Below are 25470 nucleotides of genomic sequence, written 5' to 3'. Positions count from 1 at the left end.
TCTCTCTCTTATAGATACTGAAACATCAGAGGTCTTTAAACAGAGGGGGAACAACCTTGGATGAAACAAAAAGTGAATGGACTGCTCAAATGAGTGATGGAAAATTACTGGCCTGATTGTCACAGAGGGACATAATTTACATTTTTAAAGTGGAGCGACACTTGAACTATGGAAGTGGAAGGACCTTTTATTTAGGAGTCACTTAAGTAACTCATCTGACATGACAGCGTACATGAATGAAATTTAACAAACACCCATCTTAAGAAACCCCATTGAAGTACTAATAAAAATGGAGCCACATGAACCTGCTGTTGGCCAAAAATGCACCAAGGAGCAACGGGAAAAGAACCTCTTACAAAGAAAATGGGTCTCTGAGCCTTCTGCTGTGACGAAAAGAAGTACCTTCGCAGATCCAGATATTAAAAGACACTCGCATCGTGAGCAAAGTCTTACAAGTGGGACAAGCCTTGCAAGCTCAACTCAAAAGTTTAGCTCTGGAAAGCTGATGTCATCTGCAGTGACACACTCATCACAAGAAAGTCAGTTTCAACAGGTTTTCCCTCGGCCTTACTCCTACCAATTGCCACATTCATACCCGCAAGAGCCTTTCCTTGGTGGTACAAAGCCACAACCTGGGTTAGAGGCCCATGCCTGGCCTTTCTCTGGTCAACTGCAATCTCTGCCACCAGATGATATGTTTCCTGTTCACTCTCGCTCTCATGGAGTATTTCCCCGTCAGAAGTCTCCAGCCGGTTTTGGCCAGTTTTCCCAATCTGGACCCGAGCAGCCAGATGAAAGTCATAAGAAGGAACAAAAACCCAAGAAACCAGGAAAGTACATATGTCACTACTGTGGCAGGGCATGTGCTAAACCCAGTGTGCTCAAAAAACACATCCGGTCCCACACAGGGGAGCGTCCTTATCCCTGTGTTCCATGTGGTTTCTCATTCAAAACCAAGAGCAATTTGTATAAACATAGAAAATCTCATGCTCATGCTATCAAAGCAGGACTTGTTCCATTCTCTGAGCTAGCAACTCGAACAGACACCGATCAAGCATCTTCAGTTGGGGAAGCAGAGGCACACTCTGACGGTGAACAAAGCACAGACACTGATGAGGAAACTGCAGAAGGGGCTATGTTCCCTGAAAAACGTAGCCCACAGATATCATTCGAGTCTGACAAGAGCCAAATGGAAAGGGGACCAGCATATGCAGATCCAGCAGAGGAAATGTCCGTGGCATCTATGAAAGTGCCTATCTTAATTGTTCCAAAACAAGGGGTTCCATCACCTGCCACAGAGTGTCCCCAGTTTACAGACATTAAAGGTTCAGTTATTGGTGGACAGATGGGCAGAGGAGATGAGTCTCATACAGTTAAACAGAGACTTGCCTTAAGACTAACTGAGAAAAAGGACCAGGATTCAGAGCAGTCGCAAAATCTCTTAAGCCCCCACAGCAAAGGTAGCACTGATTCTGGTTATTTTTCCCGCTCAGAGAGTGCTGAACAGCAGATTAGTCCACCCAACACCAATGTAAAGACATATGAAGAGATAATGTTTGGAAGAACTTGGTACCACAGAACCAACTCCAGATCTAGACAATCAGTCACAGTTGGGATGGTAGCTATTGCTAGTCAAGACACTAATATCAACAATTCTAGTGCCATGCAGGAGTTGGCCATGGGAAAGATATCAGAGGGTCATGTATTTTATCAAAGTGATAGTGCAGAATCTCAATTAATTGCTGGGTGTGACCCAAAGCATTATCATGCTGGCTCTTGCCAAACTAACACAGGTCTTCTTGAAGCACCCTCTGATTCAGGGCCACTTATTAGAAGCAACTCAATGCCAACACCTTCCCCTACCAACCTCAATGTCCCACCAAGTCTAAGAGGGAGTCACTCATTTGATGAGATGATGACCCAAGATGACGTCTTTTACACAGGAGCCGTGGGTCTAAAGAGGTTAAGGAGACAGGGTGCCTTTGAACACTCTGCCCAAGAAGGGCATGGAGAGTCAGAGAACTATGGGAAGATCACAGGTCCGAACTCTTTAAAAATGGGAGAGAGGGGGTCTTTGATGCCAGAATTTAAAGGCTCTGGCTCAGAGATGGCTTGCCCAGAAGTACGCACAGCATACACTTCATATGGTACAAAGGTGGGAATAACAGAGTTCACCACAAGAAAACGGCGCATGAAAAAGAGTGTTGGTGAAGAGGAAGATTGCCTTGGACAAGATGATGGCAGTCGGAGTGGCTCTACTGAAATCACAGGGGACTATGACCTAAGACAAGGAAGTCAAGATTCTGCCAAGGCTGCTCCTGCTAGTAAGGGATCTATGTTTAGAGCCCACAGTCCATCAGACAGTTTTGACAGAGGCTCATGTATGACACCAGAGGATGTGGTACTTGTTCAAGATTCAGACACAAAGACTGCTGGTAATGTAATATCTGTCATTCAACATACTAATTCGCTGAGCAGGCCAAACTCATTTGAGAAGACTGAATCAATTGAACATCCATTTTATCAGCCAGATAAGCATGCTGGACATCTTTCTGAGCAATCAGACACAGAAAACATTGATGATGTGCAGAGCCCTGATTCTCATCATAAATCAGAAAGCATGGAACATCAGCAGCAGGGTGACAATGAGCATGGATCTTTCTCTTCTAACCCATTGTATCATATACCCCACAAACTTGTACGACAACCCAACATTCAAGTGCCTGAAATAAGAGTTACAGAAGAGCCTGACAAACCAGAAAAAGAACCTGAAGTATTAGTGAAAGAACCAGAGAAACATGTTGAGGAATTTCAGTGGCCACAAAGGAGTGAAACATTGTCCCAGCTTCCTGCAGAGAAGCTACCCCCAAAAAAGAAACGTCTGCGTCTCGCAGATATGGAGCACTCTTCTGGGGAGTCAAGCTTTGAGTCCACTTGTACTAGCCTTTCAAGAAGCCCTAGTCAAGAAAGTAACTTATCTCATAGCTCAAGTTTTTCAATGTCATTTGACAGAGAGGAAAGCATCAAATCTGTGTCCCCAACTAAACAAGATGACTTTGCTAAGCAGTCTGAGTTCTTAACTGTTCCAGGCAGTGGCCATTCTCTGTCTATACCAGGCCATCATCAAAGAGAGATGCGACGCTCCTCATCAGAGCAGGCACCCTGTGCTTTGCTCACTGAAGTACCAGAAATACGTAGTAAGTCATTTGATTATGGAAGTCTTTCAACCGGTTCAAGACAAGGAGAAGTATATGCAAGTGCTTCAGCTATGAAGGAGCGTAGACGCGGTTACCTGGTTAGACAGGCATCTCTCAGTGTCTATCCTGAAGTAGTGGTTCAAGAGCCAATCTCAGAGTTGAATATCAAACAAGAGCATTCTGACCATGTTTCTCAAGCTGCTTTAATTGGTACATCCTATTGTGTAACTAGTGACATGGCAAGACCCAGAAGAGCTACACAGTCAGTTCTAGGATCACATCACTTGCTGCAACAAAGCATCAGTGAGGACAGCCAATCTGAGGATCATTTCCAGAACACTCCTCGTTTGCCTGCACAGCTTTCATCAGATAGTGAGCATTCAGTGCATGAGCACATGACCCAGGATATAATTCAGCACTCTTCACTTCAAAGCAACCTGGCAACCTCACCCTTCTTGCCATTTCAACCAATGCTCTGGCATCCTGAATCAACACAAAGAAACAAGCAGCACCTGGCATTCCAGACACATCAGTTACAGAAACTACATATCAAACAGCCAAATCTACAGCCCATTCTACAGAAACAATACCAACCTCCTCATCAAATTCAAGTGCAAACAGACTCAAAAAGTGATGGGGCAAGTCACAACTATCCCTATCCCTCAAGAGCCTCCCCACAGCAGCTTGGGGTCTTGTCATCTAAAGTGCTGACTACAAGCTTCTTACAACAAGTTCAGCCTATCTTTGCTACTCAAAATGTAGGTTCACAACCATCACTCCCTGGAATGCTGGTCCCAGTTAGGATCCAGACAAATGTGCCATCTTATGGTAGTGTTATGTATACAAGTGTTTCACAAATCTTTGTCACTCATGCTCAGAGCACAAATTCTATCAGAGTTATATGCACAGACAGTGTGTCGACTGCTTCACTAACAGGCACTGGATCAAAGCACCAAGTAGGCATCAATTTATCCAAAATATTAGGACATTCTGAAGGGTCCTTAAATTTTCCAGTATGGAAAGTTCCTGAATATTTACCTGGGAGCCTTAATACAGGAATTCCTTTGTCTCTGACGTCAGGAACTATCTCTACTACAGATGCTTCCTCTAGTATCGGGGGGAGCAAGAGAATGTTGTCGCCAGCTAGCAGTCTTGAGCTTTTTATTGAAACCAAACAACAGAAACGGGTCAAGGAAGAGAAGATGTATGGACAGATAGTGAAAGAGCTTAGTGCAGTTGAGCTGAGCAATTCTAGTGCACCAAAAGATGATAAGTCCCCCAAACCTGAATTTTCAAAGAGAGATGACTCGATAGATGAACAAGAGAGGATGTCCTCATCTCCACCCTCTGATTTCTTGTCATCTAAATTACTTGGGTACCCATCTGCACCTCATTTACCTGATGTGCCTCCAAAAGACAACTTCATTCCACCCTTGCAAATTATTACACATGTGGCTAGCAGAGCAGATTCCCCAGAAGAGCTTGATGTAGATGAGTCTACTCCAGAGGCAAGCTCAAGCCCACAGTCAGTAATCTCCTCAAGTGATACTCAAGAAGAATCCAAGCAGAACATGGGTAACAAGTTCCCAGTAAACATGCTGGTGCAGCTAGCTGCCAATCAGGGTGGTGGAGGAGTTGCTGGTAGCACTCTCCTACTCACTGATCTGGCAGATGTACATCAGTTCTTTCAATTCCCAAGTCTTCGCACACCAACTAGTGTCAGCTGGTGCTTCTTAAATTATACCAAGCCAAATTACGCACATACAACTCCCCTAACCTCTGTGTATGGTTCTTGGTGCGTCAGCTCTTACAATCCCAACCCACTGAACCTCAGCACCAAGGCCACCCTGGCACTTCTTCGGTCCAAACAGAGGAAGAACACAGAGATGTATACAATGGCTGCTATGCATCAACCTGGCACTGGAAAACTTGTTTCATCCCTCCGGTGGAAACAGAAGTTTGAGCAGGTAGTCCTGATTTTCCTAAAATATACAAGAACATTAAGTAATTCAAATTTAATTGAAAAGAAAAATATTTACACATAACAATATACATTTCATTTTATTGATTTTTGTGAATAAATACCTATTCTAGAAAATGGAGATTTTAATAGTATTTTGTCTAGACAGATAATAGAGACATATATTGTGAAAAATGTTGAATTTACAACTTTCAAACTGTAAAATTAGAAAATGCTATATATTTTGCTTGCAAAATATGGATGGGAAAATGGATAGACCAATGTTGCTTATGTATTATGTTTACAGTTTTTGGGTTCATTATTCAAACTGTTTTCTGTTTACATTTCCAGTTGAAGCCTGAGCTTATACAGTTTGATGTCGGAAAGTTTGGGAAGAAAATGAAGGGAATTAGCTCAAGAGACAGGGGAAAAGAGGACCATGGAGAAAAAGAAGCTTCTTCAAAGCAGGCCGAACCCACTCGCATCAAAATCTTTGAAGGAGGGTATGTGAAGATGTATGGTTATTTTTGAACATCTAACTAAGTGTTCTTTATAGAACATGAGAACTCCCCCTTTTCTAAAATCCAATTAAAGTTTAATACTGCTGGGAAACAAATATTAGGAGCTGAGGAATCCAACATCTGTCAACATACTGTACAAATTCATTTAATGGTGCCTAAATCGGTTAAAACTGAAGCAGTTGAAATGTGTATGATATATTATTGTTTTGTGTTTTTGTATCATAATATAGATTGCACATGTACTGCAAATGCATGTGCCTTTGATATATATTTAAAATGAAACTTGTGCTTTTAAAATATTTGGTGCTCCATATAATATTATCCTGTGCAGGAACAAAAACTTGAATCGATACAGCTGTAAAAATATTTTAGTTTAAAACATAAAAGAATCAAAATATATGACATGAGCTTTTTGATGTATGTGATTTAATTCCCCATCAGCAGCATTCACCGATATATTTGATACTTTCCAATAATGTTAATAACCCTTGCCTTGTTTTTATTTCAGGTACAAATCCAACGAAGACTATGTTTATGTGCGTGGCCGAGGCCGGGGAAAGTACATCTGTGAGGAGTGCGGGATCCGCTGCAAAAAGCCAAGCATGCTGAAGAAACATATTCGCACACACACAGATGTCAGGCCATATGTCTGCAAGTTTTGCAACTTTGCTTTTAAAACAAAAGGTGGGTTTTCTCATTCATTTCCAATAGCAACACACATGCAAATACACAAATAATGTCTTATAGTTTGATTAAACCATGATTCGTATAAGTTTTAAATAAATGTAAAAAAAAAAAAAAACATCTGTCAGTACCACACTGAACAACAGAAGTTCTCTGTACTATTTTATTAGATTAAATTGAGGGTTAGAAATAATTTTGGCCAATGCAAGCAGTTCAAACACATTTTAAAATCTGTTTTCAGGAAACCTTACGAAACACATGAAGTCAAAAGCTCACATGAAGAAGTGCTTAGAGCTTGGAGTGTCAGTGACATCTGTGGATGAGGCTGAGGCAGAAGAACCAGGTATGATTTTTTTGAGAGAACCCAACATTGCAATATAGTTGAATCTGAAAGTACAGGAATATTGGCCTAATTAAAAACAGTAAAGTTAAAAAGAACATTTTTCTGATTTTGAGCACAAGAGGCAAGGAAACCCAGTAACCTTTCTAGGCCAAGATTTGTGCATTTTTGTTCAAAGGAACAAATGAAACACTTTGATTTCACCACACCTCAAACAATGTTGACCTGTGAAAGTCAATTGAGAAAATGTGCTATTTTTCATGTTTTCCCAGACACCACTGAGGAGGTTCAAAGAGCATCAGAGAAGATGTCAGAGATAATGGCAGAGCACCAGTTCTCTGACGCTGATGACTCAGAGGGTGCTGAAGAGGATGGTGATGAAGTTGATGAAGATGAGGATGAGGATGACGAGTATGATGGTGATTCAACACCGAAAACACGGTCTCGAAGCACAAGCCCACAGCCATGTGCCATCCCCTCACACTCCATCACTGTCGCTGCTTCACAGGAATCCACCCCAGAGCCTCTGGCCTCCGTCTCCAAACAGCCTCTTTTCACTTATTTCACCAGTCTGCCCAGTATTCAGATCACCCAACTCATGGCACCCAGTGAGAAAGCTGGAGAGGCCCAGATGGCTGAATACCAGAAGCTCCTTCAAGGGGCTTTGGGTGAAGATCACAAAAACAGACTGGATGTGCCTAGCTCTATGGATGAAGACCTGGAACATAGCTCATCCTCCTTTGACTTCTGCTCCCGTCTGTCTTCACCAGGCTGTGATTCCTCCCCTCTTCGAGAAAGCTCACCTTCCTCTAGGCGGTATCTGTCCCCTCGAAGGGACCTCTCTCCACGTGGCCGTTTGTCACCAAGGCGAGAAGCATCTCCCCTTAGGCATATCTCCCCCAGGCGGGATGTTTATAGAAGGGATTTGTCACCAAGGAGGGACCTTTCACCTAGAGGGCATCTCTCTCCCATCTCCCAGACAGGACGACCGACATCCCCAGGAAGGGATCTCTCGGGTAGACTTTCTCCCAGAAGCCGCAGGGGCATGATCAGACCTGTGTCCCCCAGGAGGGCTCTCCATTATCAAAGTAGCCCATGGGCGCTCAGCCCCAGTCCACATGCAGAGATGATATCATTAAGCCAAAAGACAAAGGGCCATGCTGAATTGGAGATGGTAAGTTATTATACTTGCCTCATAAACAGTTAAAACATTATAGCTCCAGTCATTACGGAACTGTTTTTCACATTTAATTTGTTTTAGAAAATTATTATAGCTATAAACAGTGCACTAGCTAGGCAACCCTATCCAGTCCATCTCAAAATGACACAGTGCACATGGCTGCATACAGTACATTGACGAGTTAAAATCATTTCTGTTCAAAATGAGGACTAATAATAATAATATGCCAAAAGGAAAGGCAATGTGAATACAGTATATGATTCTGAATGAAATATAGAATGCTGAAGTTTACAATTGCAAGACAAGTGTGGACAAATAAATTGCAGTGATAGCCAGTTCTAACAGACTAACAAAAGGCCATCATACAACAGAATGGAGCATTTCTATTTATACTGTGTACTAGTTAAGAACCCTCTGGAGAAAATGGGAACCTGCAGTGCCTATACAGTGTATGCAGTAGAGTAATTCATTTCAGCTCTACCTGGCTTGTTCCCATGAAGCTAGGAGGATAATAAGACAAATGAGCAAGGTCTATTATGTAAGCTTGGCCCTTTTTACTGGCAACTGTTGTTTTTGTTCTTTGTTGGTCTTGTTAAATTTTCCAAACTTTCGAAGAGGTCCAGTTTAAATAGCTGTGAAACAGGCCCCAGATAAGCAGAATAAGTATTTCAAGAATTCTTGCTAATCTTATCTAACGTGAATTTAGCTTCACGAGCATTTATTTGAACACTGCTTTTTTGTCCAGGAATTTTGACAATTTGCAATGTAAATGAACCATGTCTTCCAACTGTTTAGGACCAGCGAAAGACATCTCATCGTCAAGGGGATGCTCGCAACCCAGATGCCTCCAGCATCCACCAGGGATTATTTAGCCACCTTCCCCTGCACTCCCAGCAACAGATCCGCACTCCGTTCTCCATGATACCCATTGGCGGCATCCAGATGGTCCATTCTGTGCCCGCTTCTGTCACAGGTCATGGCCACCCTACACGCCTTCCCCTGCAGAAGAGCACCTCGGAGGAGTCCAGCACCAGTGAGGTGTCCTACCACCTTTCTGAGGGCAGAGGGCCCTCCAGCAGAGGCCCAGAGGACTCACCTCAACCCCATGAAAAATCCATGTCCCCCAATGCTCCATCACCTTCCTCACAAAAGTCACGAGAGGACAGCACTGACATGTCCGACAAGGAAAGCAAGCAAGAAGAGTGCATCCAAACGTGCACTAAGGCAATTGCATCGCTGTGCATCGCCTCTGAGGAAACCCCCGAAAAATCGTCAGTTCCTGTCGATCCTTACCTTCAGCACACATTATCTCATTCACCCGCAGCTCAGCAAGACTGTGCGGCGAGAGCGCAACACTATTGCAGCTCAGAGATCAGTCACCCCCTACACTCCAGAGCAGAGAGCAGTATGTCTGCCACATCAAAGACTCCCGCAGCAAGCCATCCCACTCTCTACAACACAGAGACGGCAGAGCGAGCGCTTGGCCAACAGGGCCGTGGAGAGAGGCCAGCGACCATAAAGAAAGGCAAAGATTCAAAAGACGCTATTAACAACAGGTGAACAAGGTCGAAGGGAGAGTGGTAAATTATGCTAACACATTTTCTATTTACAAATGTACATCCATGCACACAGTCTCGAAAAAACAAGTGAACTGATTCCGTGGGTTCAATGTACATGTATAGCATGCCTTTTATAAAATGGTTTGCTATCTCAACTATAATTACTTTCTTATTTAAAGTTTCAAAGAATATATATATATATATATATATATATATATATATATATATATACATATATAATATGTTAACTTATACATATATGAGCCTGACCAAAATTGCTTATGGACTTTGTCTGGTACTTTTAAAAATTGTACAGATGTGTGTGCCTTTTCTTTACTTTTTGCTTATATTCTTATAAGCATTAAACAGGAAGACATGTAAATATATATCGAGTTTTGTGTACCCCGCTTTGTAATAAATGCAATTTACCGTCTTTTTGGACACTTTCGGTCTGAATGATGTGAAGTATCGATACGTGTAAGGTTGCACTAAAACATATTTTTATATGTGTGAAATTAAATGGCTTTTGTGTACAGCAGCGATTCTATAATACTATTTATTGTATCTTGTTTCATAAATTGTACATTTTTCTTAATGTTGTGGATGCCTTTTCTATGTAAAGCATGGGTTTTGCTATTGCATAATTAGAGCAAAAATTATGTACATGTAATATGGCTTTATATATTAGAAGTATGTGTGCATATACTTCTCAGTAAACTCGCTTTATTTAGAATTCTATATAATTTAAGTAAATGTTTATATACCTAGTATACAGAAAACAAAAAACAATATATCTGCACATGTTTTAGATTGACACCCACATACAGTATGGTAGTTGGTTCTAAGTGCTTGTACCCTTCTCTTTCCTATTGGCTGGTAGGCTACACTAGTTGTGATTTCACCGTTCACATTTTAAATGTAGAACTGTTTAAGCATTAAGCAAGTGAATCAACTTTCGCACTTCTGCATTTCCTCCACCACTTACTGAGGTAGATGTGAAAGGTATTTTGATCTTCTGTGAATTATGTTGCTTGAAGTACTTGACTTGTTGATGATTAGTATGGGGAACATTCCAACAGATGTAAATACTGGATGCCTACGGTTCTGTACGCTCATAGCCATACATATTCATACATTGAAGGAGTTCGTCATGGGCCATGTCATCAGTCCTCAAACACTTTTATAACTATACATACAAAAACTCCAATACTGAGAACTCCTAAAATGCACCTTATGTTTCCTAAACCTTCCTAAAGAATCCCAAATTATATCACTTTTAGAACTGGGATTGGAAATAGGTTTTTTTTTTTTTTTTCTCTTTTTTTTTTTTTTTATACATGTTTTGAGTTGAAGCAACCTAACTGAACTGGAGAATGAAGCCAGTGCACTCTTGTGTGTATATCTGTATTTTGTATTGTGTGTATATGATCTATGTAATTGACTCCTTTGACATTTTTGTCAGTAGTCCCTGCTATCCACTTAACTGTATTAACATGTCTTTAAAACCTAAGGTATCAAAAGCACAAATCATTGTATTGAAACAAACAAAAAGAATAAAAGACAAACATAATTATAAAAATAATAAAAAAAAATAAAAAGGGTATCTTTGTGATTTTCAGTGGAAAAAACTATGTACAATATCGGTTTTGACGAATCACAGCACAGGTGAAAAAAATACAGATTGCTGTTTTCAAATAAATACAACTATGGCAACTTTGCATGTCCGTGATGTCTTAATGTTTTTCAAAAATGCAAATGCTCAAATTCTCTTTCAACTTTTGTACAAAAGCGAGGTGAAGAAAGCAGAAGACAAAAAAACTATTTTGAAAGGGATCAGCCACGTGATCAGATCGACGTCAGTATACAAAGACGTGTCTAGCACTGCTAATTTTAGTAGTCTGACTGTTACATGAAAACTGTAATGCCAAAACATTAATACATGTTGACACAAGTAGGTTGATGAGACATCTTTTGTGCATTTACCAATTAGATCAACCTATCAATCTTTATCTAATAGTCTTCAGTCTTTTAAATTATTATAATCTCAACAGCAAAAAAAGTAAACTTGTAAACTTCTAGTAATCATTGATGTGATCATTTGCATTCTCTGAAAAGAAAATGCATTTTTTGAAAGACCAAGTTTTAAAGAACTATTGACCTTGAACCTTATTAATATTTCCAACCTATTTAAACTCAAACCTTTTGCTCCTCAAAATTTCACCGCATTTACAGTATTACAATAGCAGACTAAAATATCTACACATTTTGTACATTTAACATGAGCTGAACATATTCCTGAGACACTGTTGACCTTGTACCACGTCATCCAAATGATCAAGTGCACAGATTATTGGGATAAATCCATTGTATTATTTGTCACAGTACTTTTGAAATAATATGGAATTCCTTTGTTTACTATTCTTGATTATTGCCAAAATAAGACATAATCCATTTATCATTAACTATGTGGTGTCATATGACACATCCATTACTGTTTAACTGAACAAGAGAATTGTGTTTCCTGAACAATGAGGAAATCTTGAGTGTTTTAAGAAATGTGACATGGTTTCCCTCCCTATTCTACATAATGAACCATTTCACATGCCTCCCTCTATAGAATGAGTGCGCAATATAGCCTTATGCAGCTGAATCATTGTATTGGGCAAGAAGAATCTTGATTGCTGTCATAAAAATGTGTGTATCAGAATTCTACACAAGCGCACAAATAACAAAGTCTCAAAAAATAGCGGCAACCTTGTTCAAACTGATGGTGATTAGAATTAACTGGAACACACAAGCTACAATAAATGTTTGTGATCTATTTAACCAGACTGACATATTTTCCTCTGCTGTTTTATATCTAAACAGCTTCTGTACAGACTGAATGTGGAGAAAATAATTGATAATTAGTATGTTAGGCCTGTACATTGGTTGGGGGACCAACTAAAAGTGCTACCCCCTTCCATGAGAACATATGTTTGGAACGGTTAACATTTTTCCAATTTTTTTTTACTACAGCAGCCTCTTGCCAAGAAGAGAAGAAAACCACAACCCACATTTTCCATGTGTAGTCAATGTTCCTGCACAGCTTTATTCAAGGGCGACAACAGTGCCTGTCCTGCTGGAGGTGACCGGATGTCATCTCTGACAAACTCTGAGAATAAGATCATGTCTGGAGATCAGTCTATAGAAATTTACTGAGAGGCCTCAAGCTAAATTTAGTGTAATTTCAAACTTCTCACATTGGCAGTATGTCATAGGCACATGCTGCAGTGTTACAGTGTGTGTGTAAAACCAAGTATTCGTCCTGGTCTTTTCTTTAAGACATACTGCCATCTGTTGGTTTAGGATTTAACTGTGTTTTTTCTAACACTATACTGTAAATGAGCAATAATACAGCGCAGAGCATGCACGTGTGACTTGCAATATTTTAAAAATGCAATTCTAATGTCAAAAAAATGTTTGTCAGATCTACTGATCTTTGAAATATGCAAAAACAGGAAGCAAACAGTATTTAACGACGGTCACCGTGAAAAGTCTTTTCTTATCCGTGCACTACACTGTAGAGCAGGATGGCGATACAAATGTCCCAATTCATGTAGAATTTTATTCATTTTGATTGTATATTGTACGGAAGAGGATTAGGGCCAAGCAATAATAAAAAAATAAAACCATCTCGAGATTAAAGTTGTTAAATTTCAAGAAAAAACTCGTTAAATTTCGAGAAAAAAGTCGAGATAAAATGTTGAGAATAAAGTCATTAAATTACGAGAAAAAAGTCGTTAAATTTCGAGAAAAAAGTCGAGATAAAATGTTGAGAAAATACGGAAGAGGATTAGGGCCAAGCAATAATAAAAAAATAAAACCATCTTGAGATTAAAGTTGTTAAATTGCGAGAAAAAACTCGTAAATTTCGAGAAAAAAGTCGAGATAAAATGTTGAGAATAAAGTCATTAAATTACGAGAAAAAAGTCGTTAAATTTCGAGAAAAAAGTCAAGATAAAATGTTGAGAATAAACTCATTAAATTACGAGAAAAAAGTCGTTAAATTTCGAGAAAAAAGTCGAGATAAAATGTTGAGAATAAAGTCATTAAATTACGAGAAAAAAGTCATTAAATTACGAGAAAAAAGTAGTTAAATTACGAGAATAAACTCGTTAAATAATGAGAAAAAAGTTGTTAAATTTAGAGAAAAAATGTCGAGATAAAATGTTGAGAATAAAGTCATTAAATTACGAAAAAAAGTCGTTAAATTATGAGAAAAATGTCGTTAAATTTCGAGAAAAAAGTCGAGATAAAATGCTGAGAATAAAGTCATTAAATTACGAGAAAAAAAGTCGTTAAATTACGAGAATAAACTCGTTAAATAATGAGAAAAAAGCCTAGATAAAATGTTGAGAATAAAGTCATTAAATTACGAGAAAAAAGTCGTTAAATTATGAGAAAAATGTCGTTAAATTTCGAGAAAAAAGTCGAGATAAAATGCTGAGAATAAAGTCATTAAATTACGAGAAAAAAGTCGTTAAATTACGAGAATAAACTCGTTAAATAATGAGAAAAATGTCGCTAAATTTCGAGAAAAAAGTCGAGATAAAACGTTGAGAATAAAGTCACTAAATAATGAGAAAAAAGTCTAGATAAAATGTTGAGAATAAAGTTATTAAATTACGAAAAAAAGTCGTTAAATTATGAGAAAAATGTCGTTAAATTTCGAGAAAAAAGTCGAGATAAAATGCTGAGAATAAAGTCATTAAATTATGAGAAAAAAAGTCGTTAAATTACGAGAATAAACTCGTTAAATAATGAGAAAAAAGCCTAGATAAAATGTTGAGAATAAAGTCATTAAATTACGAGAAAAAAGTCGTTAAATTATGAGAAAAATGTCGTTAAATTTCGAGAAAAAAGTCGAGATAAAATGCTGAGAATAAAGTCATTAAATTACGAGAAAAAAGTCGTTAAATTACGAGAATAAACTCGTTAAATAATGAGAAAAATGTCGCTAAATTTCGAGAAAAAAGTCGAGATAAAACGTTGAGAATAAAGTCACTAAATAATGAGAAAAAAGTCTAGATAAAATGTTGAGAATAAAGTTATTAAATTACGAGAAAAAAGTCGTTAAATTATGAGAAAAATGTCGTTAAATTTCGAGAAAAAAGTCGAGATAAAATGCTGAGAATAAAGTCATTAAATTATGAGAAAAAAGTCATTAAATTATGAGAAAAAAGTCGTTAAATTACGAGAATAAACTCGTTAAATAATGAGAAAAATGTCGTTACATTTCGAGAAAAAAGTCTAGATAAAATGTTGAGAATAAAGTCATTAAATTATGAGAAAAAAGTCGTTAAATTACGAGAACAAATTCGTTAAATTATGAGAAAAATGTCGTTAAATTTTGAGAAAAAAGTCGAGATAAAATGTTGAGAATAAACTCATTAAATTATGAGAATAAAGTCATTAAATTACGAGAAAAAAGTCGTTAAATTATGAGAACAAATTCGTAATTTAATGAGTTTATTCTCAACATTTTATTTCGACTTTTTTCTCGAAATTTAACAACTTTAATCTCGAGATGGTTTTATTTTTTTTATTATTGCTTGGCCCTAATCCTCTTCCGTAATATTGCCATTATAATGTCTGTTTTATTTTACTATTGGGTCATTAAGAGTTTTTTTTTTTTAATAATACTTATTTCGATCAAAAGTGACAAAGACATTTATAACATTACATTTATTTCAAATAAATGCTGTTCTTTTGAACTTTCTATTTATCAAAGAATTATATTAAATTAAATTATATTTTTTCGTTTCCACAAAAATGTTAAGCAGCGCAACATTCATAATAAGAAATCAGCATATTAGAATGATCTCTGAAGGATCATGTGACACTTAAGACTGGAGTAATGATGCAGAAAATTCAGCTTTGATATCACAGGAATAAATTACAATTTTAAAATGTTTTTTTTTAAATGCAAAAAAAAAAAAAAATATTTCACAGTATCACTGTATTTTAGATCAATAAATACAACCAAGTGAGAATTTAAAAAAATAATAAAAATAAATTAGACTACACATGAAAATCTCAGAAAAATCAACATTTTTACCCAGTTCCACTATACTAGCCTGAATTATAAATCAAGGTGGTCTATGAAATAGGCCGTATCTGAGTGTTCAAGTGCACTCAGGCAACTTATGTCAATAGTATGTTGAATTCAGGTTGATTGGGACACTTTTTGTCATTGAGATGACTTGGAAAAAGTGTCCCAATCAACCTGAATTCACCCTATGTTTGCTATCAGTGCTCATTAAGGCACACAGATAAGACACATGTAAGCACTAAAGGAGTGGATTGTTAGGTGATGTGGTTCACTATACTGAGCTTGTTTGTCTGGGCCTGTCTGTATGAGGGACAGACATATATGGCTTGGAGGGAACTTCAGAGCCATAATAAGAACCAGATGTAAAGGAGACAGCGACGGTCTCAAAGTCAGACTTATAGCACTGTTTACGGCCTGTTTCCTCCAGTGTTCTCTTGTGCTGAAGGGCTTCTGTAAAACTTTCCAAATCAATTTACAGGCAATAATTTTCCCACTCTTATCATGGAAGAATACTTGCTCAGAGATTTTCTTGCTGTGCAAACTAATTGCTTCTGTGCTGACATGTATCATGTGTTTTATGTCATGACAGTAAGCTGATGGAATGTTACTGTCACATAGTGCATGAGTCACTATATAAGTCAATGAATTTCTGTACAGTCAGCTATTAACCATGGCAGATGTTAAAGCATCTGCAGGGTGGGGTAAAAGACAACTGGAACATTTCCATTGCACAAAAGGCTCTTTATAGTGGGAAAGGGTTCTTTATTATTGAAATATTGTTCACACTAAGAATAAAATGGTTCAACAGAAAGGTTCCCTAAATTGTTCTTCTATTGAATCCCTACAAAAAACCCTTTTGGAACCTTTATTTGTAAGAGTGCACAACAAATGCTACAATGCTTGTGCAATATAAATACAATCCTGAAGGCTCAACTTTCTGCTGGTCGAGTTGCCTATCCAACATTTTACATTTGAATTTTTATTATTTAGCAATGTACTACTATATTTTTTTTTTCATTAAATGTTATGCTCTTCACATGCAAACATTTTTTTTTCTTTTCCAAAGAAAATTACGCTGTGATGCCAAATGATATAGCTGTTAATGTAGGGGTAAACCGTATTGTAATTGATCCGCGATCTGTACGGGCAAGGCCCCACGGTTCAGCAAGCATGAGTTTTGCAGATTAATTGCTAAGCTTCACCATCAATTCAGCACACCACAGAGAGGCGCGTTTCAGAACAGCTAATTGATTTCTCTTTCACATCTCCATGCACTTGAATGGACACATACACAAAATTGTGTCAAAATACCAGTCTCGGCAAGTATTCTCATAAAATACAGTCGGTTATGAGTGTGACTGTAAACAGTTGAGAAAGAAATCAGGTGTGGATCAGTATATTGGATCCGTGCATTCGGTCTTAAAGTGACAGTGACCTAATACCTGCTGCTGCCTACGTCATTAATGTTGTTAAAGGATTAGCTCACTTTAACATGAAAATTACCCAAAATTACTCACCCTCAAGCCAGCCTAGGAGTATATGACTTTCTTCTTCCAGATAAATATAATCAGAGTTATATTAATAACCAGACCAGACCGCCTTCCGTATGTAACTTACGAAAAAGTTTCTTTCGTAAGTTGAATACGGAAGGCGTTCTCGCAGAAGCTAGTTGTTTTACTTTATAACATGTTAAATATGGATATTTTCTGGCACAAATGCATCGCTTCGCTTCAGAAGTCCTTTATTAACCCCCCGGAGCCGTGTGGAGTATGTTTGTGATGGATGAATGCACTTTTTTTGAGCTTCAAACAGGTGGTTTCCGTGCACTGCCATTATAAAGCTTGGGAGCAGCAGGGTGATTATTAACAAAGACTATAGATTAACACAAGATGCGCCATTCGTATTATTATGAATGGGAGAAAGTGCAACGCACAATATGGCGGAATAAGTAATCGCCGATTGGTAAAGTCATCGCTTCACTGCAGCGGCCGTTAGAAGCTCCGGTTTCTATAGAAACAGTCAGATTATTACATCTGTACTTGAAAACACTACAGTTAGACCTTAATTTATTTGTAAGTTTGTAATATTGTATAGTTTTTGCTGTGGTGTCAGAAAAAAAATAAAAAAAGGAAATGGAAAGCAAAGTTACAATTTTCGATTTGTAATCCAAAAAATGATCCATGAATTAAAAACCGTGATATGATCCGAACTGTGAGTTTTCTGAACCGTTGAACTGTCGACTGTTATGTAACTCCATACACAAAAAAAAACAAAAAACAACTGGAAACCGCTGGCAAACGATGCAGAACATTACTGATTGGTTTATAGTTTTCAGCACATTCCAAACTTTCCATTACGTTTATCTCTATGGGACTATGGCATTAGCATATGAATTTTTTCACCATCAACGTTCACCAATTCTAAATGGTGAATAAAGTGTGGCAGTCTCCTGACAAGGTAAAGTTAAAAAGGGTAATACAAACATCAGGAAGAAGGACGAGACAGATGAGAGCTTTCTAGTCAGAGGAGTTTAAACTGTGATCACCGCTGCCACCTTTAAAAGTGATTCATTTGGAAACACTTGGGGAAAGAACAACATCAGTTTTGCTTTGGTGGCTTGTGGAAAAGCTGGAGGCGTGCAGGTACATACAGAGAGGTTACTTTCCATCCATAGACTAAGGCCAAGGAGACAGAGCAGGAGTCCGGCCAAGAGCAGGAGAACCTTTCCATTAATGCAGAACTCTAAATCACTCCACCTACAGCCTCAAAGGTGTCATGTTTTTGCAGGACAGGAGCCAGGAGAGGATGTTTAGCTGTGCTTAATCTTCTCTGGAAGTTTGACTTTGATCGTATCTTGTACATTATGGACATACGATTCCACACCCGAGCGGAATAGAGATGTATAATGTACAGTGTCAGGGAGGAAGTGACCAGGCGGGCAGGCAGACAAGCAGGCGGGCAGTAGAATAGAAAGGCTAGATGCAAGCCCAGCAAGACCTGCATGGCATATGGTGAAAAATCTGTTCTTCTCTGTTATTAAGTGGCTCTCAGGCTGCCTTTAGCCAAGGCATACCCAGTAAGCCATGGCAGACACAGAATACTGTTCTTGTGGAGCTGACGCATTTTGATCCAGTTGAGCACTGTAGGGCTGCCCACCCTCTGATAGTCTATTATATTTAGAACACTTTGTCGTCATCTTGCTGTACACTGATGGTCTCATAAATAGCAAACTGCCAATTGCACTCAGTGTACACACAGTACTAAATATTTAGCATGTTGTTTACATATTTAGTACTGTGTGTTCTTACAGTATATATACAAACCCGATTCCAAAACAGTTGGGACACTGTACAAATTGTGAATAAAAAAGGAATGCAATAATTTACAATCTCATAAACTTATATTTTATTCACAACAGAATATAGATAGCATATCAAATGTTGAAAGTGAGACATTTTGAAATGTCATGCCAAATATTGGCTCATTTTGGATTTCATGAGAGCTACACATTCCAAAAAAGTTGGGACAGGTAGCAATAAGAGGCCAGAAAAGTTAAATGTACATATAAGGAACAGCTGGAGGACTAATTTGCAACTTATTAGGTCAATTGGCAACATGATTGGGTATAAAAAGAGCCTCTCAGAGTGGCAGTGTCTCTCAGAAGTCAAGATGGGCAGAGGATCACCAATTCCCCCAATGCTGTAGCGAAAAATAGCGGAGCAATATCAGAAAGGAGTTTCTCAGAGAAAAATTGCAAAGAGTTTGAAGTTATCATCGTCTACAGTGCATAATATCATCCAAAGATTCAGAGAATCTGGAACAATCTCTGTGCGTAAGGGTCAAGGCCGGAAAACCATGCTGGATGCCCGTGATCTTCGGCCCTTAGATGGCACTGCATCACATACAGGAATGCTACTGTAATGGAAAATCACAACATGGGCTCAGGAATACTTCCAGAAAACATTGTCGGTGAACACAATCCACCGTGCCATTCGCCGTTGCCGGCTAAAACTCTATAAGTCAAAAAAGAAGCCATATCTAAACATGATCCAGAAGCGCAGGTGTTTTCTCTGGGCCAAGGCTCACTTAAAATGGACTGTGGCAAAGTGGAAAACTGTTCTGTGGTCAGACGAATCAAAATTTGAAGAAAACTGGGACGCCATGTCATCCGGATTAAAGAGGACAAGGCCAACCCAAGTTGTTATCAGCGCTCAGTTCAGAAGCCTGCATCTCTGATGGTATGGGGTTGCATGAGTGCGTGTGGCATGGGCAGCTTACACATCTGGAAAGGCACCATCAATGCTGAAAGGTATATCCAAGTTCTAGAACAACATATGCTCCCATCCAGACGTTGTCTCTTTCAGGGAAGACCTTGCATTTTCCAACATGACAATGCCAGACCACATACTGCATCAATTACAACATCATGGCTGCGTAGAAGAAGGATCCGGGTACTGAAATGGCCAGCCTGCAGTCCAGATCTTTCACCCATAGAAAACATTTGGCGCATCATAAAGAGGAAGATGCGACAAAGAAGACCTAAGACAGTTGAGCAACTAGAACCCTGTATTAGACAAGAATGGGACAACATTCCTATTCCTAAACTTGAGCAACTTGTCTCCTCAGTCCCCAGACGTTTGCAGACTGTTATAAAAAGAAGAGGGGATGCCACACAGTGGTAAACATGGCCTTGTCCCAACTTTTTCGAGATGTGTTGATGCCATGAAATTTAAAATCAACTTATTTTTCCCTTAAAATGATACATTTTCTCAGTTTAAACATTTGAAATGTCATCTATGTTGTATTCTGAATAAAATAGTGAAATTTGAAACTTCCACATCATTGCATTCCGTTTTTATTCACAATTTGTACAGTGTCCCAACTTTTTTGGAATCGGGTTTGTACAAACTGTGCAAACACACATTAGATGCTTCACAACAACATTAGGGTTATCTATGCCAGTAGGAAAAATTCTAACATAATTTCAAATATTCCTTATACAAATATTGTAATAATTGAGATTTTTTTTTGCATCTAATGATATTAGCACAGTATTGTATGTATAAAATTAGTGATTTAAAACACACACACACACACACACACACACACACACACACACACACACACACACAACACAAATGTAAGTAAGTCATCAGAGGTAAGTCATCAGAAAAAAATGTGCATTTGTAACCATTACTTTCAATGTTTGCCAGAAATTGCCCAATAACTCTTTAAGACCTTTGCCTGAGCCCAATTATCTAAATATAGCCTCAAAATCTTTTCTGTATTTCAAGTTGCAGTTGACCAACGTGTGTTTTTCTGGTTGTGTAATTACTGTGTTTTGGCACAAAAATAACATAATTATCATTTGCTTAACCTTTAATTAGTTTTGTTGTCTTATCTAATTCATATGCTCCATAAGTGGTTCTTGGATTTATCAGAACAATTAAAATGCTGATGTACAGACAAATAAAAGCATCCATAAACTCTTTAGCAGCATTAGTGTCAGCGGGTATATTAGTATTATTGCACATCATTTTGCAATACACTAAAAAATTGGTGTAGAATTTACTTTTCAGAAATTTCTCATACAAATAATTACAAAGTAACACATTGAATTAAACAAAATTTTGTAGTAGACAGACTGAAATAGTATTTTCTTGTAAAACGTACTCCAGTAATCTTTGTTTTATTTATAACTTCTACATTTTTTTACAGTGTGTATAGTTCCCTAAATACTAGACATTTTGTCAATGCAATGATGGTTCCACAAAATGAAGGGCCATCGTAAAGGAATAATTCATCCAAAATGGAAATTCTGTCATCATTTACAACCGTCACATCGTTGTAAATATTTATGACTTAATTTCTTTGTTTAGTTCCTCACACAAAGTTATTGAATGACTTTAGAAAACTTATATATATTGCATAATTATTATGGACTACTGTTATGGTGTTGTTTGCCGTTCTTGGAGCTTAACATCCTCTGATAATCATTCACTTTCATTGTACAAAAAAAGAAGTGTAACTAAAATCTCTTTTTGTGATCTATGAAAGAAAGTCAGTCATATCTATCCATCTATTCTCTAAACTGCTTTTCTTCTGTAGGGTCACGGGAAGCCCTATCTTATTCCAGTGTCTCAGGTCTTTTGGTTGAGTAAATTATTAAAGAATCGTCTTCTCGCTTTTTTTTTTTTTTTTTTTTTTAAAGAAGAAATTATTAACTTTTAATTACTGAAAGCAAGAGGTTTGGTCAAACTTAAAACAAAATATTGGCCTCGGGGCTGTAGGGAAATTTACAGAAAAGTTCTAGCAGTTCTTAGTGTAAAGTAGAGGACAAAATCTGTACCTGACAAGCTCTCATGCTACCTGAGATCAAATTGATGGCTGACAGCCTCTCAGTGGCAATAAAAGTCACCTCTCCTCCATTAGCTGTCTGGAACAGTCAACCAACAGGCCTATTTATTCTGTAATCAAAGGTAAAAAGTATGGTTTTTAGTAAGAAAGTGTCTCAGATTGATGCATCCGGCTCCCTGGTTTCCTGCTGGGATAATCGGTTATAAGTCACATTTAATTTCCCTGCGTATGTGTGTCTAAGCCCAGCGCTTGAATATGAGACAGGATGTGGTGGACCTGTGTTAGCAGGATTTTTTTTATAATATTACCATGCGCTTGTACATTATGCTTCACTCTGGAAAGAAGAAAGCATTAGCACTTCCTGACCTTTTACAATCTGAGGTATTTTTGTAAATATAACATGGTTTGTGCTGGCAAAAAAAAAAAAAAAAAACTTATCTTAACTTACTTTAAAATCATATTATAATCATAACTTCTTTCAAAACATGACTTTGCTGTGATCTTTTTTTTAATTAACTTATTATACTTTAAAATTATAGTTTAAAACTGGATAAAACTGAAATCCAAAAATCCAGCACATAAAAATCAGGATTTATTTTGTAATGCAATACTGGCATTGGCTACTGCTTACTGCTTATTTTTCAAAAGCAATAATATGCTTTATAAAGTTAATGTAAAGCATAACGTAGGCTAATGAGAACTTTTTAGGCCTACTTTTCAAAATATGCAGCAACACATGTGCTGTACATGTACACAAATTCAATCAAGAATCGAGTTTTTAAAATAGTATTTTGAATTTAAATAGAAATCGAATTGTGAGGTGCCCACAAATTCTAATCATTCTAAACAATGCGGACATTAACTAGTCCTGCTGAGCCTTCCAGCTGGTTCATGTAAAAAAAACACTGAAGCTCTGACTGACTCTGAAGTGCTGCTTTGAGCGGGAATCTCTCACCTTATTTCGACACACAGGAGGAAAAACGCGCCACAACCATTTCTTATCCACTGTGTGGGCCAATGGGGTAGACATGATTGTCGAGTTATTAAAAGAAGGCTAATTTACTCATCTTCAATTGATCAATGTGTTACCTACCTTTAAAAATTGGCCAAGAAACGAGATTGAAGTTGAACGCTTCGTTTAATTCCCAGATCTGAGCACTAGGTGGAGTTATAGCGCACTTTTTTTCTGTCGATGACATCACCTTCATTATCCATGACTGGAATTGTTGATCACGCTGATAAGTACCATCCACACACACACACACACACACACACACACATTTTAACAATTTATTTAAATCCACTTAAAATAAATCCACAGGGACATAAATAGTATTTTCTATCCCCCTACACTACCCCTACCCCTAAACCTAACCATCACAGGAAACTGCACACTTTTACTTTCTCACAAAAACTCATTCTGTATGATTTATAAGTTTTTTAAAAAGTCACCTCTTTTTGTAATACCTATGTCATACCCATGTCATTATACATTTGTGTCCTGATATGTCACAAAAACGCACGCACACACACACACACACCCTAAGGATTTTTTATACTGTACAAACCATTTATTCTATACTGTAACCCTAACCAAATCTCTAAACAAAAAAACAAAAACAAAACATTGTATGATTTTAAGCTGTTTTCATCATGGGGACCAAAAAACATTTTTCCCCATAACATAGGACTTACCAGGACTACACACACACACACACACACACACACACACACACACACACACACACACGACACACTGTCAGAAAAAAAGGTACGGCGCTGTCACTGGGGCAGTACCCTAAGGTACAAAGGTAAAAAGGTACTACTTTTACTGTACTAATATGTACCTTTAAGGTACAAATAGCCTATGCACTTTTAAAGTACTAATATGTACCTTTAAGGTACTAATATGCACCATTTAGGGGTAAGTTAAGTAAGGTACAAAGATGTACCTTTTCACTTTTGTACCTTAGGGTACTGCCCTAGTCACAGCGCCGTACCTTTTTTTCTGAAAGTGCACACACATGTTTGTTTTGCTATCAAAGTGAGGACATTCCATAGCCGTAATGGTTTTTATACTGTACAAACTGTACACTCTATCCCCCTACACTACCCCTACTCCTAAACCTATCATAGAAAACATTTAGCATTTTTACATTTTTAATAAAACATTGTTTAGTATGTTTTTAAAGCTATTTTATATAGGCTATGAGGACTCATGAAATGTCCTCATATTTCATGTTTACGTCGTGATACCAGTGTAATACCCATCCCATGTCACTATACAAATTTGTGTCCTAAAAAATCACAAAAACACGCACAAAACACACACACACACACACACACACACACACACACACACACATATACTCTACTGAATTGAGTAATTGTTGATTGTTGATTTTAGGAAAAATAGGACCATCACGACAATCTCAGATATTGCAAATATCACCTCCATCATATAGAAAGCATTTCTTGAGACATCTGGGACATCCCAAGAAATGACAGTGAAGCAGGCATAATATTTAATATGTTTTTTTGCACATATTATTAGAGGCTTAAGAGGGAAGTGCAGCTGGGGGTCAGTGAGAGTAGGGGAGTGTGTAAAAAGCACCTGCACATGAAGCAGATGAAGGGGGCAGGAAACTCCGTGCATTGGTTTTCAGGAGAAAGAGATAGTCTAGCTTTATCGTTGTCTTCTCTCAATAATATTTTAATTTTCATTTTAATATATTTGCTGGTTCCAGGATGGATAATCATGAACAGATTGTTTCATTTTAGGCCAGCTTGGCGAGCTAACAATAATTCTGTTGAAAAGCTTACGAAGCTTTCTTCTTGTATAGAGGTCAGTGTTCTGTGAAAACAGAAAAGTTATTGATTTACTGATTGATTTAGTGAGAGATTCCGCATGCCTTAGTATTTTCATTTCTATTACTTTAATAAACACTTGTTCAGCACATGCACATAGCTACGAAAGACTATCTCTTATCAAACAGAAATATAAAGTGCTGACATAATGTGATATGAAATGCCATACAGCAACAAAGACTGGCACAAAGATTACAAAAACGTTCCTGTCCTTTTCCACCAGTCATTCTCTTCTAAATACCAAGACTGCAAGTCTTCAATAAAAGAACAAAGAAAGTAAGATTCACATAATCAGTTTAACTTGTATATAGTGGCACGGTGTCCCATAGTTCACAGTTCAATTCAGGAGCATGAGCATTTTTTCAGACAGTCGGTCAAACTGTTCATTAAGTCTCTCCCACAGCTGCAGGAAGAAGCTGTTTGGAGCTCTGAAGTTCTCCTTCCTTCTCCACAGCACCTCACCTCACAGATCTAATTGCTGTAGCCAGGGGCTCTGTGACCAAATATGTTGTTTTGTGTTGTGCCCAGCCTTTAATTATCTCTCCTGAATGCAAAACTAAGCCTAATCTGGACTAATGAGAAGTCAAAAAGTGAGCTAAATAGAACTACGGGTGGGAAAAAATAACCCCTGTGGCACTGCATAGAATACATCAGTTTGCCCCCACTGTGATTAAATGACAGGCCCCATTGAGGACCATTCTCAACAACTT

General features: G+C 37.9%; 1 protein-coding gene across 5 annotated transcripts in view; it reads left to right on the top strand.

Moving 5' to 3' along the window:
- The window catches only part of hivep2a (HIVEP zinc finger 2a), a 79242-nt gene extending 68088 nt beyond the window's left edge, over nucleotides 1-11154 (top strand). For all 5 annotated transcript variants that reach the window (XM_048207359.1, XM_048207360.1, XM_048207358.1 and 2 more), the window contains 6 exons: nucleotides 15-5164; nucleotides 5509-5660; nucleotides 6187-6362; nucleotides 6604-6705; nucleotides 6975-7876; nucleotides 8678-11154. In XM_048207359.1, coding sequence (XP_048063316.1) covers nucleotides 290-5164; nucleotides 5509-5660; nucleotides 6187-6362; nucleotides 6604-6705; nucleotides 6975-7876; nucleotides 8678-9442 — 6972 coding nt within the window. In that variant the 5' untranslated portion in view covers nucleotides 15-289 and the 3' untranslated portion in view covers nucleotides 9443-11154. The remainder of the gene's footprint in view (nucleotides 1-14; nucleotides 5165-5508; nucleotides 5661-6186; nucleotides 6363-6603; nucleotides 6706-6974; nucleotides 7877-8677) is intronic.
- The last annotated feature ends 14316 nt before the right edge of the window (nucleotides 11155-25470 follow it).

The sequence above is a fragment of the Megalobrama amblycephala genome, linkage group LG11, assembly GCF_018812025.1.
Source record: "Megalobrama amblycephala isolate DHTTF-2021 linkage group LG11, ASM1881202v1, whole genome shotgun sequence".
Lineage (NCBI taxonomy): Eukaryota > Metazoa > Chordata > Actinopteri > Cypriniformes > Xenocyprididae > Megalobrama > Megalobrama amblycephala.
The sequence above is the reverse complement of the archived record's forward strand: the minus strand, read 5'-3'. Positions and strand labels throughout refer to the sequence as shown.